The sequence below is a fragment of the Oncorhynchus kisutch genome, linkage group LG11, assembly GCF_002021735.2.
Source record: "Oncorhynchus kisutch isolate 150728-3 linkage group LG11, Okis_V2, whole genome shotgun sequence".
Taxonomy (NCBI): Eukaryota; Metazoa; Chordata; class Actinopteri; order Salmoniformes; family Salmonidae; genus Oncorhynchus; species Oncorhynchus kisutch.
Window position 1 is genome coordinate 8679505 of NC_034184.2, and position 15194 is coordinate 8694698.

At 48.3% G+C, this 15194-nt stretch overlaps 1 protein-coding gene across 5 annotated transcripts in view; it reads right to left on the minus strand.

Annotated features, from left to right (window-relative positions):
* LOC109898960 (protein sidekick-2) overlaps positions 1-15194 on the minus strand; it is a 651349-nt gene that overhangs the window by 40253 nt on the left and 595902 nt on the right. For 4 of the 5 annotated variants that reach the window (XM_031835233.1, XM_031835236.1, XM_031835234.1 and 1 more), the window contains exons 34-37: positions 11018-11074; positions 9243-9344; positions 626-741; positions 243-429 (exon numbers count right to left, since the gene is read on the minus strand). In XM_031835233.1, coding sequence (XP_031691093.1) covers positions 243-429; positions 626-741; positions 9243-9344; positions 11018-11074 — 462 coding nt within the window. The remainder of the gene's footprint in view (positions 1-242; positions 430-625; positions 742-9242; positions 9345-11017; positions 11075-15194) is intronic. The other variant, XM_031835235.1, reaches the window with a different exon arrangement.

Genomic DNA, 15194 nt, shown 5'->3' on the forward strand with positions numbered 1-15194 from the left:
TTGGCATGCTGACAGCAACAATTAGGTGCATTGTATAAAAGCTCACAGATAGAAATCCCTGGATGGTTTGTGGGAGTTGGAGGAGGAATTTGAGTCAATATAATTGCTTTCTTTTCATTTTAAGATAGACAGCTCCTGTGTGTGAGTGTGTGTGTGTGTGTGTGTGTGTGTGTGTGTGTGTGTGTGTGTGTGTGTGTGTGTGTGTGTGTGTGTGTGTGTATCTGTGTGTGTCCCACCCTTACCGGCCTGTTGTGTACGGCCCCTGGTTGGTGGGCTTCGGGGCCCGTCCCCTGCTGCGTTGAAGAGGGCCACACTGATCATGTAGGTGGTGTATCCAGTCAGGTTCTTCAGCTTGACCCCTCCCTCTGGCAGGAACAGGGTGCGCAGTCTCTCCGTCTCATTCTTGTGCTGGATCTCCCAGAAGTACACCTGGAGGGAGAAGAAGGAGGAGATATGGAGAACATACACATCTTAAGCCACAGCAAAGATGGCCTTTAAATCCCACTGGGATTAAAGAGAAGCAAACATGTGTAACTGCCATTACATTTGAATTTCTTCTACTTGGAATTATTTAAATGATAAGAATTCTATGGTAACTCCATCCTTGTGAAACCCTCCTCTTCACCTTGTATCCCTGGATGTCTCCGTTCTGTGAGTCCAATGGAGGAGGCTCCCATGTCACGTCCAGCTGGGTGGCCGTTGCTGATTGGATGGCCACGTTCTGAGGTGGGGCGGTGGGTACTGTGAAAAAATCAAGATGAAAAATCAAGCAAGAAACAACATTAAAAACAGAATAGACCCTTTCCAGCATTTTTTTTTCTCCCTCACTGTTCCTGGAAACACTACAACACCATTGTCTATCTGCCTGTGTGTGGACTGGTAGCTGTTTGGCTGAGAACAGGGAGAACCATCCTCACTGTACACTCCCAGGCTCTCACAGTCAAAGACATGGGGATTTAAGAAAAGTGAATGTATCCTGAAACCTGAATGAACTTAATGGTACCAATTCAATAGATGTTTGCCAAAAGCAGCTTGACAAGCAGAATAATTCCCCTGTTCAGGGAGGTCAGATAGTCTACAGTTCCCCTGCCTTCAGGGAGGTCAGATAGTCTACAGTTCCCCTGTTCAGGGAGGTCAGATAGTCTACAGTTCCCCTGCCTTCAGGGAGGTCAGATAGTCTACAGTTCCCCTGCCTTCAGGGAGGTCAGATAGTCTACAGTTCCCCTGCCTTCAGGGAGGTCAGATAGTCTACAGTTCCCCTGTTCAGGGAGGTCAGATAGTCTACAGTTCCCCTGCCTTCAGGGAGGTCAGATAGTCTACAGTTCCCCTGCCTTCAGGGAGGTCAGATAGTCTACAGTTCTCCTGCCTTCAGGGAGGTCAGATAGTCTACAGTTCCCCTGCCTTCAGGGAGGTCAGATAGTCTACAGTTCCCCTGTTCAGGGAGGTCAGATAGTCTACAGTTCCCCTGCCTTCAGGGAGGTCAGATAGTCTACAGTTCCCCTGCCTTCAGGGAGGTCAGATAGTCTACAGTTCCCCTGCCTTCAGGGAGGTCAGATAGTCTACAGTTCCCCTGTTCAGGGAGGTCAGATAGTCTACAGTTCCCCTGCCTTCAGGGAGGTCAGATAGTCTACAGTTCCCCTGCCTTCAGGGAGGTCAGATAGTCTACAGTTCCCCTGCCTTCAGGGAGGTCAGATAGTCTACAGTTCCCCTGCCTTCAGGGAGGTCAGATAGTCTACAGTTCCCCTGCCTTCAGGGAGGTCAGATAGTCTACAGTTCCCCTGCCTTCAGGGAGGTCAGATAGTCTACAGTTCCCCTGCCTTCAGGGAGGTCAGATAGTCTACAGTTCCCCTGCCTTCAGGGAGGTCAGATAGTCTACAGTTCCCTGCCTTCAGGGAGGTCAGATAGTCTACAGTTCCCCTGCCTTCAGGGAGGTCAGATAGTCTACAGTTCCCCTGCCTTCAGGGAGGTCAGATAGTCTACAGTTCCCCTGCCTTCAGGGAGGTCAGATAGTCTACAGTTCCCCTGCCTTCAGGGAGGTCAGATAGTCTACAGTTCCCCTGCCTTCAGGGAGGTCAGATAGTCTACAGTTCCCCTGCCTTCAGGGAGGTCAGATAGTCTACAGTTCCCCTGCCTTCAGGGAGGTCAGATAGTCTACAGTTCCCCTGCCTTCAGGGAGGTCAGATAGTCTACAGTTCCCCTGCCTTCAGGGAGGTCAGATAGTCTACAGTTCCCCTGCCTTCAGGGAGGTCAGATAGTCTACAGTTCCCCTGCCTTCAGGGAGGTCAGATAGTCTACAGTTCCCCTGCCTTCAGGGAGGTCAGATAGTCTACAGTTCCCCTGCCTTCAGGGAGGTCAGATAGTCTACAGTTCCCCTGCCTTCAGGGAGGTCAGATAGTCTACAGTTCCCCTGCCTTCAGGGAGGTCAGATAGTCTACAGTTCCCCTGCCTTCAGGGAGGTCAGATAGTCTACAGTTCCCCTGCCTTCAGGGAGGTCAGATAGTCTACAGTTCCCCTGCCTTCAGGGAGGTCAGATAGTCTACAGTTCCCCTGCCTTCAGGGAGGTCAGATAGTCTACAGTTCCCCTGCCTTCAGGGAGGTCAGATAGTCTACAGTTCCCCTGCCTTCAGGGAGGTCAGATAGTCTACAGTTCCCCTGCCTTCAGGGAGGTCAGATAGTCTACAGTTCCCCTGCCTTCAGGGAGGTCAGATAGTCTACAGTTCCCCTGCCTTCAGGGACAGTTCCCCTGCCTTCAGGGAGGTCAGATAGTCTACAGTTCCCCTGCCTTCAGGGAGGTCAGATAGTCTACAGTTCCCCTGCCTTCAGGGAGGTCAGATAGTCTACAGTTCCCCTGCCTTCAGGGAGGTCAGATAGTCTACAGTTCCCCTGCCTTCAGGGAGGTCAGATAGTCTACAGTTCCCCTGCCTTCAGGGAGGTCAGATAGTCTACAGTTCCCCTGCCTTCAGGGAGGTCAGATAGTCTACAGTTCCCCTGCCTTCAGGGAGGTCAGATAGTCTACAGTTCCCCTGCCTTCAGGGAGGTCAGATAGTCTACAGTTCCCCTGCCTTCAGGGAGGTCAGATAGTCTACAGTTCCCCTGCCTTCAGGGAGGTCAGATAGTCTACAGTTCCCCTGCCTTCAGGGAGGTCAGATAGTCTACAGTTCCCCTGCCTTCAGGGAGGTCAGATAGTCTACAGGTCTCCTGTTCAGGGAGGTCAGATAGTCTACAGTTCCCCTGCCTTCAGGGAGGTCAGATAGTCTACAGGTCTCCTGTTCAGGGAGGTCAGATAGTCTACAGTTCCCCTGCCTTCAGGGAGGTCAGATAGTCTACAGTTCCCCTGCCTTCAGGGAGGTCAGATAGTCTACAGTTCCCCTGCCTTCAGGGAGGTCAGATAGTCTACAGTTCCCCTGCCTTCAGGGAGGTCAGATAGTCTACAGTTCCCCTGCCTTCAGGGAGGTCAGATAGTCTACAGTTCCCCTGCCTTCAGGGAGGTCAGATAGTCTACAGTTCCCCTGCCTTCAGGGAGGTCAGATAGTCTACAGTTCCCCTGCCTTCAGGGAGGTCAGATAGTCTACAGTTCTCCTGTTCAGGGAGGTCAGATAGTCTACAGTTCCCCTGCCTTCAGGGAGGTCAGATAGTCTACAGTTCCCCTGCCTTCAGGGAGGTCAGATAGTCTACAGTTCCCCTGCCTTCAGGGAGGTCAGATAATCTACAGTTCCCCTGCCTTCAGGGAGGTCAGATAGTCTACAGTTCCCCTGCCTTCAGGGAGGTCAGATAGTCAACAGTTCCCCTGTCTTCAGGGAGGTCAGATAGTCTACAGTTCCCCTGCCTTCAGGGAGGTCAGATAGTCTACAGTTCCCCTGCCTTCAGGGAGGTCAGATAGTCTACAGGTCTCCTGCCTTCAGGGAGGTCAGATAGTCTACAGTTCCCCTGCCTTCAGGGAGGTCAGATAGTCTACAGGTCTCCTGTTCAGGGAGGTCAGATAGTCTACAGTTCCCCTGCCTTCAGGGAGGTCAGATAGTCTACAGTTCCCCTGCCTTCAGGGAGGTCAGATAGTCTACAGTTCCCCTGCCTTCAGGGAGGTCAGATAGTCTACAGGTCTCCTGTTCAGGGAGGTCAGATAGTCTACAGTTCCCCTGCCTTCAGGGAGGTCAGATAGTCTACAGTTCCCCTGCCTTCAGGGAGGTCAGATAGTCTACAGGTCTCCTGTTCAGGGAGGTCAGATAATCTACAGTTCTCCTGTTCAGGGAGGTCAGATAGTCTACAGTTCTCCTGCCTTCAGGGAGGTCAGATAGTCTACAGTTCCCCTGCCTTCAGGGAGGTCAGATAGTCTATAGTTCCCCTGCCTTCAGGGAGGTCAGATAGTCTACAGTTCTCCTGTTCAGGGAGGTCAGATAGTCTACAGGTCTCCTGTTCAGGGAGGTCAGATAGTCTACAGTTCCCCTGCCTTCAGGGAGGTCAGATAGTCTACAGGTCTCCTGTTCAGGGAGGTCAGATAGTCTACAGTTCCCCTGCCTTCAGGGAGGTCAGATAGTCTACAGGTCTCCTGTTCAGGGAGGTCAGATAGTCTACAGTTCCCCTGCCTTCAGGGAGGTCAGATAGTCTACAGGTCTCCTGTTCAGGGAGGTCAGATAGTCTACAGTTCCCCTGCCTTCAGGGAGGTCAGATAGTCTACAGGTCTCCTGTTCAGGGAGGTCAGATAGTCTACAGTTCTCCTGTTCAGGGAGGTCAGATAGTCTACAGTTCTCCTGTTCAGGGAGGTCAGATAGTCTACAGTTCCCCTGCCTTCAGGGAGGTCAGATAGTCTACAGTTCCCCTGCCTTCAGGGAGGTCAGATAGTCTACAGTTCCCCTGCCTTCAGGGAGGTCAGATAGTCTACAGTTCCCCTGTTCAGGGAGGTCAGATAGTCTACAGTTCCCCTGCCTTCAGGGAGGTCAGATAGTCTACAGTTCCCCTGCCTTCAGGGAGGTCAGATAGTCTACAGTTCCCCTGCCTTCAGGGAGGTCAGATAGTCTACAGTTCCCCTGTCTTCAGGGAGGTCAGATAGTCTACAGTTCCCCTGCCTTCAGGGAGGTCAGATAGTCTACAGTTCCCCTGCCTTCAGGGAGGTCAGATAGTCTACAGTTCCCCTGCCTTCAGGGAGGTCAGATAGTCTACAGTTCTCCTGCCTTCAGGGAGGTCAGATAGTCTACAGTTCCCCTGCCTTCAGGGAGGTCAGATAGTCTACAGTTCTCCTGTTCAGGGAGGTCAGATAGTCTACAGTTCTCCTGCCTTCAGGGAGGTCAGATAGTCTACAGTTCCCCTGCCTTCAGGGAGGTCAGATAGTCTACAGTTCTCCTGTTCAGGGAGGTCAGATAGTCTACAGTTCCCCTGCCTTCAGGGAGGTCAGATAGTCTACAGTTCCCCTGCCTTCAGGGAGGTCAGATAGTCTACAGTTCCCCTGCCTTCAGGGAGGTCAGATAGTCTACAGTTCCCCTGCCTTCAGGGAGGTCAGATAGTCTACAGTTCCCCTGCCTTCAGGGAGGTCAGATAGTCTACAGGTCTCCTGTTCAGGGAGGTCAGATAGTCTACAGTTCCCCTGCCTTCAGGGAGGTCAGATAGTCTACAGGTCTCCTGTTCAGGGAGGTCAGATAGTCTACAGTTCCCCTGCCTTCAGGGAGGTCAGATAGTCTACAGTTCCCCTGCCTTCAGGGAGGTCAGATAGTCTACAGTTCCCCTGCCTTCAGGGAGGTCAGATAGTCTACAGGTCTCCTGCCTTCAGGGAGGTCAGATAGTCTACAGTTCCCCTGCCTTCAGGGAGGTCAGATAGTCTACAGGTCTCCTGTTCAGGGAGGTCAGATAGTCTACAGTTCCCCTGCCTTCAGGGAGGTCAGATAGTCTACAGTTCCCCTGCCTTCAGGGAGGTCAGATAGTCTACAGTTCCCCTGCCTTCAGGGAGGTCAGATAGTCTACAGGTCTCCTGTTCAGGGAGGTCAGATAGTCTACAGTTCCCCTGCCTTCAGGGAGGTCAGATAGTCTACAGTTCCCCTGCCTTCAGGGAGGTCAGATAGTCTACAGGTCTCCTGTTCAGGGAGGTCAGATAGTCTACAGTTCTCCTGTTCAGGGAGGTCAGATAGTCTACAGTTCTCCTGCCTTCAGGGAGGTCAGATAGTCTACAGTTCCCCTGCCTTCAGGGAGGTCAGATAGTCTACAGGTCTCCTGTTCAGGGAGGTCAGATAGTCTACAGTTCCCCTGCCTTCAGGGAGGTCAGATAGTCTACAGGTCTCCTGTTCAGGGAGGTCAGATAGTCTACAGTTCCCCTGCCTTCAGGGAGGTCAGATAGTCTACAGGTCTCCTGTTCAGGGAGGTCAGATAGTCTACAGTTCCCCTGCCTTCAGGGAGGTCAGATAGTCTACAGGTCTCCTGTTCAGGGAGGTCAGATAGTCTACAGTTCCCCTGCCTTCAGGGAGGTCAGATAGTCTACAGGTCTCCTGTTCAGGGAGGTCAGATAGTCTACAGTTCTCCTGTTCAGGGAGGTCAGATAGTCTACAGTTCTCCTGTTCAGGGAGGTCAGATAGTCTACAGCTCCCCTGCCTTCAGGGAGGTCAGATAGTCTACAGTTCCCCTGCCTTCAGGGAGGTCAGATAGTCTACAGGTCTCCTGTTCAGGGAGGTCAGATAGTCTACAGTTCCCCTGCCTTCAGGGAGGTCAGATAGTCTACAGTTCCCCTGCCTTCAGGGAGGTCAGATAGTCTACAGTTCCCCTGTTCAGGGAGGTCAGATAGTCTACAGTTCCCCTGCCTTCAGGGAGGTCAGATAGTCTACAGTTCCCCTGCCTTCAGGGAGGTCAGATAGTCTACAGTTCCCCTGCCTTCAGGGAGGTCAGATAGTCTACAGTTCCCCTGCCTTCAGGGAGGTCAGATAGTCTACAGTTCCCCTGTCTTCAGGGAGGTCAGATAGTCTACAGTTCCCCTGCCTTCAGGGAGGTCAGATAGTCTACAGTTCCCCTGCCTTCAGGGAGGTCAGATAGTCTACAGTTCCCCTGCCTTCAGGGAGGTCAGATAGTCTACAGTTCCCCTGCCTTCAGGGAGGTCAGATAGTCTACAGTTCTCCTGTTCAGGGAGGTCAGATAGTCTACAGTTCTCCTGTTCAGGGAGGTCAGATAGTCTACAGTTCTCCTGTTCAGGGAGGTCAGATAGTCTACAGTTCTCCTGTTCAGGGAGGTCAGATAGTCTACAGTTCTCCTGTTCAGGGAGGTCAGATAGTCTACAGTTCTCCTGTTCAGGGAGGTCAGATAGTCTACATTTCTCCTGTTCAGGGAGGTCAGATAGTCTACAGTTCTCCTGTTCAGGGAGGTCAGATAGTCTACAGTTCTCCTGTTCAGGGAGGTCAGATAGTCTACAGTTCTCCTGTTCAGGGAGGTCAGATAGTCTACAGTTCTCCTGTTCAGGGAGGTCAGATAGTCTACAGTTCTCCTGTTCAGGGAGGTCAGATAGTCTACAGTTCTCCTGTTCAGGGAGGTCAGATAGTCTACAGTTCTCCTGTTCAGGGAGGTCAGATAGTCTACAGTTCTCCTGTTCAGGGAGGTCAGATAGTCTACAGTTCTCCTGTTCAGGGAGGTCAGATAGTCTACAGTTCTCCTGTTCAGGGAGGTCAGATAGTCTATAGTTCTCCTGTTCAGGGAGGTCAGATAGTCTACAGTTCCCCTGCCTTCAGGGAGGTCAGATAGTCTACAGTTCTCCTGTTCAGGGAGGTCAGATAGTCTACAGTTCCCCTGCCTTCAGGGAGGTCAGATAGTCTACAGTTCCCCTGCCTTCAGGGAGGTCAGATAGTCTACAGGTCTCCTGTTCAGGGAGGTCAGATAGTCTACAGTTCCCCTGCCTTCAGGGAGGTCAGATAGTCTACAGTTCCCCTGCCTTCAGGGAGGTCAGATAGTCTACAGTTCCCCTGTTCAGGGAGGTCAGATAGTCTACAGTTCCCCTGCCTTCAGGGAGGTCAGATAGTCTACAGTTCCCCTGCCTTCAGGGAGGTCAGATAGTCTACAGTTCCCCTGCCTTCAGGGAGGTCAGATAGTCTACAGTTCCCCTGCCTTCAGGGAGGTCAGATAGTCTACAGTTCCCCTGTCTTCAGGGAGGTCAGATAGTCTACAGTTCCCCTGCCTTCAGGGAGGTCAGATAGTCTACAGTTCCCCTGCCTTCAGGGAGGTCAGATAGTCTACAGTTCCCCTGCCTTCAGGGAGGTCAGATAGTCTACAGTTCTCCTGCCTTCAGGGAGGTCAGATAGTCTACAGTTCCCCTGCCTTCAGGGAGGTCAGGTAGTCTACAGTTCTCCTGTTCAGGGAGGTCAGATAGTCTACAGTTCTCCTGCCTTCAGGGAGGTCAGATAGTCTACAGTTCCCCTGCCTTCAGGGAGGTCAGATAGTCTACAGTTCTCCTGTTCAGGGAGGTCAGATAGTCTACAGTTCTCCTGTTCAGGGAGGTCAGATAGTCTACAGTTCTCCTGTTCAGGGAGGTCAGATAGTCTACAGTTCTCCTGTTCAGGGAGGTCAGATAGTCTACAGTTCTCCTGTTCAGGGAGGTCAGATAGTCTACAGTTCTCCTGTTCAGGGAGGTCAGATAGTCTACATTTCTCCTGTTCAGGGAGGTCAGATAGTCTACAGTTCTCCTGTTCAGGGAGGTCAGATAGTCTACAGTTCTCCTGTTCAGGGAGGTCAGATAGTCTACAGTTCTCCTGTTCAGGGAGGTCAGATAGTCTACAGTTCTCCTGTTCAGGGAGGTCAGATAGTCTACAGTTCTCCTGTTCAGGGAGGTCAGATAGTCTACAGTTCTCCTGTTCAGGGAGGTCAGATAGTCTACAGTTCTCCTGTTCAGGGAGGTCAGATAGTCTACAGTTCTCCTGTTCAGGGAGGTCAGATAGTCTACAGTTCTCCTGTTCAGGGAGGTCAGATAGTCTACAGTTCTCCTGTTCAGGGAGGTCAGATAGTCTATAGTTCTCCTGTTCAGGGAGGTCAGATAGTCTACAGTTCTCCTGTTCAGGGAGGTCAGATAGTCTATAGTTCTCCAGTTCAGGGAGGTCAGATAGTCTATAGTTCTCCTGTTCAGGGAGGTCAGATAGTCTATAGTTCAGGGAGGTCAGATAGTCTATAGTTCTACTATTCAGGTCCTCCGTTGAGGTGATGATTGAAATGACAAGAAAAGCAGAGAGAAAGAGAGAGATAGATTGTGTGTGTGTGTGTGTGTAACCTCACTCCCTCACTCTGCGACTTACCTGCTTCTCCTACAAACACTTCCTGTGGTGTGCTGGTTGGTCCCTCCCCCACGGCGTTATACACACTCATCCTGATCTCATAGCGCTTGTGTTTGCTCAGGTCTGGGGAACAAGGAACAACACTGACATTAACCAACAACCCAGCACAATATTTAATTAAACTTTTATTTAACCAGAAAGGACCCAGAGGTTAGAAAACTATTTTGTGGGGGCGACCAATACATGCCAGAAAATACAGTTAGAGTCTATCCAAGGATGTAATTGAGTTGTTATTGCGTACTGGAAAGCAATACCCTGAAATATGTGACCGTCTGGCTTTGCGCTGCTTAACAAAACAAATACAAGTTCATGAGCTCATGAGACTTGGAATGGACAAGTAAATCTACCAGCGATTCCTATTGAAAATACAATGCAACCACATAGACAGAGAGTCTTTAAATCAGGGCTCACCTAGTGGTCTGTTTGAGCACACTGTCAGAACAGACAAACAAAGCATGTGGCAACAACTCCATTAGACTTAGTTTCACTTTCCATTTCCTCATGACTCCAACTCAAGGCAGCTGACTGTATAATTTACATTACCTCATGACTCCAACTCAAGGCAGCTGACTGTATCATATACATTACCTCATGACTCCAACTCAAGGCAGCTGACTGTATCATTTACATTACCTCATGACTCCAACTCAAGGCAGTTGACTGTATCATATACATTACCTCATGACTCCAACTCAAGGCAGCTGACTGTATCATATACATTACCTCATGACTCCAACTCAAGGCAGCTGACTGTATCATATACATTACCTCATGACTCCAACTCAAGGCAGCTGACTGTATCATAAACATTACCTCATGACTCCAACTCAAGGCAGCTGACTGTATCATATACATTACCTCATGACTCCAACTCAAGGCAGCTGACTGTATCATATACATTACCTCATGACTCCAACACAAGGCAGCTGACTGTATCATATACATTTCCTCATGACTCCAACTCAAGGCAGCTGACTGTATCATATACATTTCCTCATGACTCCAACACAAGGCAGCTGACTGTATCATATACATTTCCTCATGACTCCAACTCAAGGCAGCTGACTGTATCATATACATGGCTACAGATAACACACTGAGTAACTTATTTCTGCTTTATGACTAAATTGTGTGTGGTGTGAAATTGTATGTGTGTTTGTCTACCAGCACTAGGGCACTGTGCTCTTCAGTATGTGTTTCATTAGCAGTGAGACAGATTGAGTTTCATCAGTAGTGAGACGGATTGAGTTTCATCAGCAGAGAGACAGATTGAGTTTCATCAGCAGTGAGAAAGATTGAGTTTCATCAGCAGTGAGAAAGATTGAGTTTCATCAGCAGTGAGACAGATTGAGTTTCATCAGCAGTGAGACAGATTGAGTTTCATCAGCAGTGAGGCAGATTGAGTTTCATCAGCAGTGAGACAGACTGTTTCATCAGCAGTGAGACAGACTGTTTCATCAGCAGTGAGACAGACTGTGTTTCATCAGCAGTGAGACAGACTGTGTTTCATCAGCAGTGAGACAGACTGTGTTTCATCAGCAGTGAGACAGACTGTTTCATCAGCAGTGAGACAGACTGTTTCATCAGCAGTGAGACAGACTGTGTTTCATCAGCAGTGAGACAGACTGTTTCATCAGCAGTGAGACAGACTGTTTCATCAGCAGTGAGACAGAGTGTGTGAGACAGAGTGTGTGAGACAGAGTGTGTGAGATGCAGGCAGGCCTGTGAGGACTTACTATCCAGCTCATACTGGGTGAGAGAGGACTCGCTCAGGTTTCTCACGCTGTAGGGGGCTGTGAGGGTGATGGGTCAAACATGAATAGGAGAGAGAGTCAGAAGTCAGAAGAGAGAGGGGGGTAGAGAAGAGATGTTATTTTGTTAGTGTGGTACTGCAGTGCCAAGTACAGGTCCAAAAGTCTCCTTAGCAGCTTCTACCCCCAAGCCATAAGACAGCCAAACAGTTAATCAAATGGTTACCCAGACTATTTGCATAGACATTTTTTAAGCTGCTGCTACTCAGTGTTTATTATCTATGTTTTTGTTTTTATACATACACAGCCCCAAAACATCACTGCTCTAGAGGAGATCTGCATGGAGGAATGGGCCAAAATACCAGCAACAGTGTGTGAAAACCTTGTGAAGACTTACAGAAAACTTTTGACCTCTTGTCATTGCCAACAAACCCTTTGGTACCCTTTCTGTAAAATCAAACTGTCCACTTAGGAAGCAACACTTTGCATTGACATTTTTTAAGCTGCTGCTACTCAGTGTTTATTATCTATGTTTTTGTTTTTATACATACATACATACAGTGGGGCAAAAAAGTATTTAGTCAGCCACCAATTGTGCAAATTCTCCCACTTAAAAAGATGAGAGAGGCCTGTAATTTTCATCATAGGTAGTACACTTCAACTATGACAGACAAAATTAGAAAAAAAATCCAGAAAATCACATTGTAGGATTTTTTATGAATTTATTTGCAAATTATGGTGGAAAATAAGTATTTGGTCAATAACAAAAGTTTATCTCAATACTTTGTTATATACCCTTTGTTGGCAATGACAAGAGGTCAAAAGTTTTCTGTAAGTCTTCACAAGGTTTTCACACACTGTTGCTGGTATTTTGGCCCATTCCCCCATTCCTCCATGCAGATCTCCTCTAGAGCAGTGATGTTTTGGGGCTGTTGACAATAAATGTCACATGCTGTTGTGCAAATGGAATAGACAACAGGTGGAAATTATAGGCAATTAGCAAGACACCCCCAATAAAGGAGTGGTTCTGCAGGTGGTGACCACAGACCACTTCTCAGTTCCTATGCTTCCTGGCTGATGTTTTGGTCACTTTTGAATGCTGGCGGTGCTTTCACTCTAGTGGTAGCATGAGACGGAGTCTACAACCCACACAAGTGGCTCAGGTAGTGCAGCTCATCCAGGATGGCACATCAATGCGAGCTGTGGCAAGAAGGCTTGCTGTGTCTGTCTTCGTAGTGTCCAGAGCATGGAGGCGCTATCAGGAGACAGGCCAGTACATCAGGAGACGTGGAGGAGACCGTAGGAGGGCAACAACCCAGCAGCAGGACCGTTACCTCCGCCTTTGTGCAAGCAGGAGCAGGAGGAGCACTGCCAGAGCCCTGCAAAATGACCTCCAGCAGGCCACAAACGTGCATGTGTCTGCTCAAACGGTCAGAAACAGACTCCGTGAGGGTGGTATGAGGGCCCGACGTCCACAGGTGGGGGTTGTGCTTACAGCCCAACACCGTGCAGGACGTTTGGCATTGTGTGCAAAAGGCATGAGGAGGTAGGCAAATAAGTATAATTTTGCAGATTAACACTGGAGTGATAAATTATCAGATGGTCATGTACAGGTAGAGATATTGGTGTGCAAAAGAGCAGAAAAGTAAATAAATAAAAACAGTATGGGGATGAGGTAGGTAAAAATGGGTGGGCTGTTTACCAATAGACTATGTACAGCTGCAGCGATCGGTTAGCTGCTCAGATAGCAAATGTTTGAAGTTGGTGAGGGAGATAAAAGTCTCCAACTTCAGCGATTTTTGCAATTTGTTCCAGTCACAGGCAGCAGAGAACTGGAACGAAAGGCGGCCAAATGAGGTGTTGGCTTTAGGGATGATCAGTGAGATACACCTGCTGGAGCGCGTGCTACGGATGGGTGTTGCCATCGTGACCAGTGAACTGAGATAAGGCGGAGCTTTACCTAGCATGGACTTGTAGATGACCTGGAGCCAGTGGGTCTGGCGACGAATATGTAGCGAGGGCCAGCCGACTAGAGCATACAAGTCGCAGTGGTGGGTGGTATAAGGTGCTTTAGTGACAAAACGGATGGCACTGTGATAAACTGCATCCAGTTTGCTGAGTAGAGTGTTGGAAGCAATTTTGGAGATGACATCGCCGAAGTCGAGGATCGGTAGGATAGTCAGTTTTACTAGGGTAAGTTTGGCGGCGTGAGTGAAGGAGGCTTTGTTGCGGAATAGAAAGCCGACTCTTGATTTGATTTTCGATTGGAGATGTTTGATATGAGTCTGGAAGGAGAGTTTAGAGTCTAGCCAGACACCTAGATACTTATAGATGTCCACATATTCAAGGTCGGAACCATCCAGGGTGGTGGTGCTGGTCAGGCGTGCGGGTGCAGGCAGCGAACGGTTGAAAAGCATGCATTTGGTTTTACTAGCGTTTAAGAGCAGTTGTAGGCCACGGAAGGAGTGTTGTATGGCATTGAAGCTCGTTTGGAGGTTAGATAGCACAGTGTCCAAGGACGGGCCGGAAGTATATAGAATGGTGTCGTCTGCGTAGAGGTGGATCAGGGAATCGCCCGCAGCAAGAGCAACATCATTGATATATACAGAGAAAAGAGTCGGCCCGAGGATTGAACCCTGTGGCACCCCATAGAGACTGCCAGAGGACCGGACAGCATGCAAGTATAAACATCATGGGACCATGCAGCCGTCATACCACTCAGGAAGGAGACGTGTTCTGTCTCCTAGAAATGAACGTACTTTGGTGCGAAAAGTGCAAATCATCCCAGAACAAAAGCAAAGGACCTTGTGAAGATGCTGGAGGAAACAGGTACAAAAGTATCTATATTCACAGTAAAACGAGTCCTATATCGACATAACATGAAAGTCCGCTCAGCAAGGAAGAAACCACTGCTTCAAAACCGCCATAGAAAAGCCAGAAAACGGTTTGCAACTGCACTTGGGGAGAAAGATCATACTTTTTGGAGAAAATTCCTCTGGTCTGATGAAACAAAAATAGAACTGTTTGGCCATAATGACCATTGTTATGTTTGGAGGGAAAAGGGGGAGACTTGCAAGCCGAAGAACACCATCCCAACCATGAATCACGGGGGTGGCAGCATCATGTTGTGGATGCTTTTCTGCAGGAGGGACTGGTGCCCTTCAAGAAATCGATTTAATCATGAAATCATGAAAATTATGTGGATATATTGAAGCAACAGCTCAAGACATCAGTCAGGAAGTTAAAGCTTAGTCGCAAATGGGTTTCCCAAAATGGACAATGACCCCAAGCATACTTCCAAAGTTGTGGCAAACCGGCTTAAGGACAACAAAGTCAAGGTATTAGAGTGGCCATCACAAAGCCCTGACCTCAATCATATAATTTGTGGGCAGAACTGAAAAAACCTGACAGTTACACCAGCTCTGTCAGGAGGAATGGGCCAAAATTCACCCAACTTATTGTGGGAAGCTTGTGGAAGGCTACCTGAAATATTTGACCCAAGTTAAAGAATTTAAAGGCAATGCTACCAAATACTAATTGAGAGTATGTAAACTTCTGACCCACTGGGAATGTGATGAAAGAAATTAAACCTGAAATAAATCATTCTCTCATTATTCTGACATTTCACATTCTTAAAATGAATTGGTGATCCTAACTGACCTAAGACAGGGAGTTTTTACCAGGATTAAATGTCAGGAATTGTGAAAAACTGAGTTTAAATGTATTTGACTAAGGTGTATGTAATCTTCCGACTTCAACTGCATGTATATATATATATATATATATATATATATATATATATATATATATATATATATATATATATATACACACAGTGCCTTCGGAAAGAATTCAGAACCTTTGGCTTTTTCAATATTTTGTTACGTTACACCCTTATTCTAAAATGGATGAAATATTTTGTCCCCCTCATCAATCCACACACAATACCCCATAATGACAAAGCAAAATGTTAAAAAAAATATATATATATTTATACTAAGAAGAAAACAGAAATATCCCATTTACATAAGTACTCAGACCCTTTACTCAGTACTTTGTTGAATCATCTTTGAAACTGATTACAGCCTCAAGTCTTCTTGGGTATGACGCTACAAGATTGGCACACTTTTGGGGAGTTTCTCCCATTCTTCTCTGCAGATCC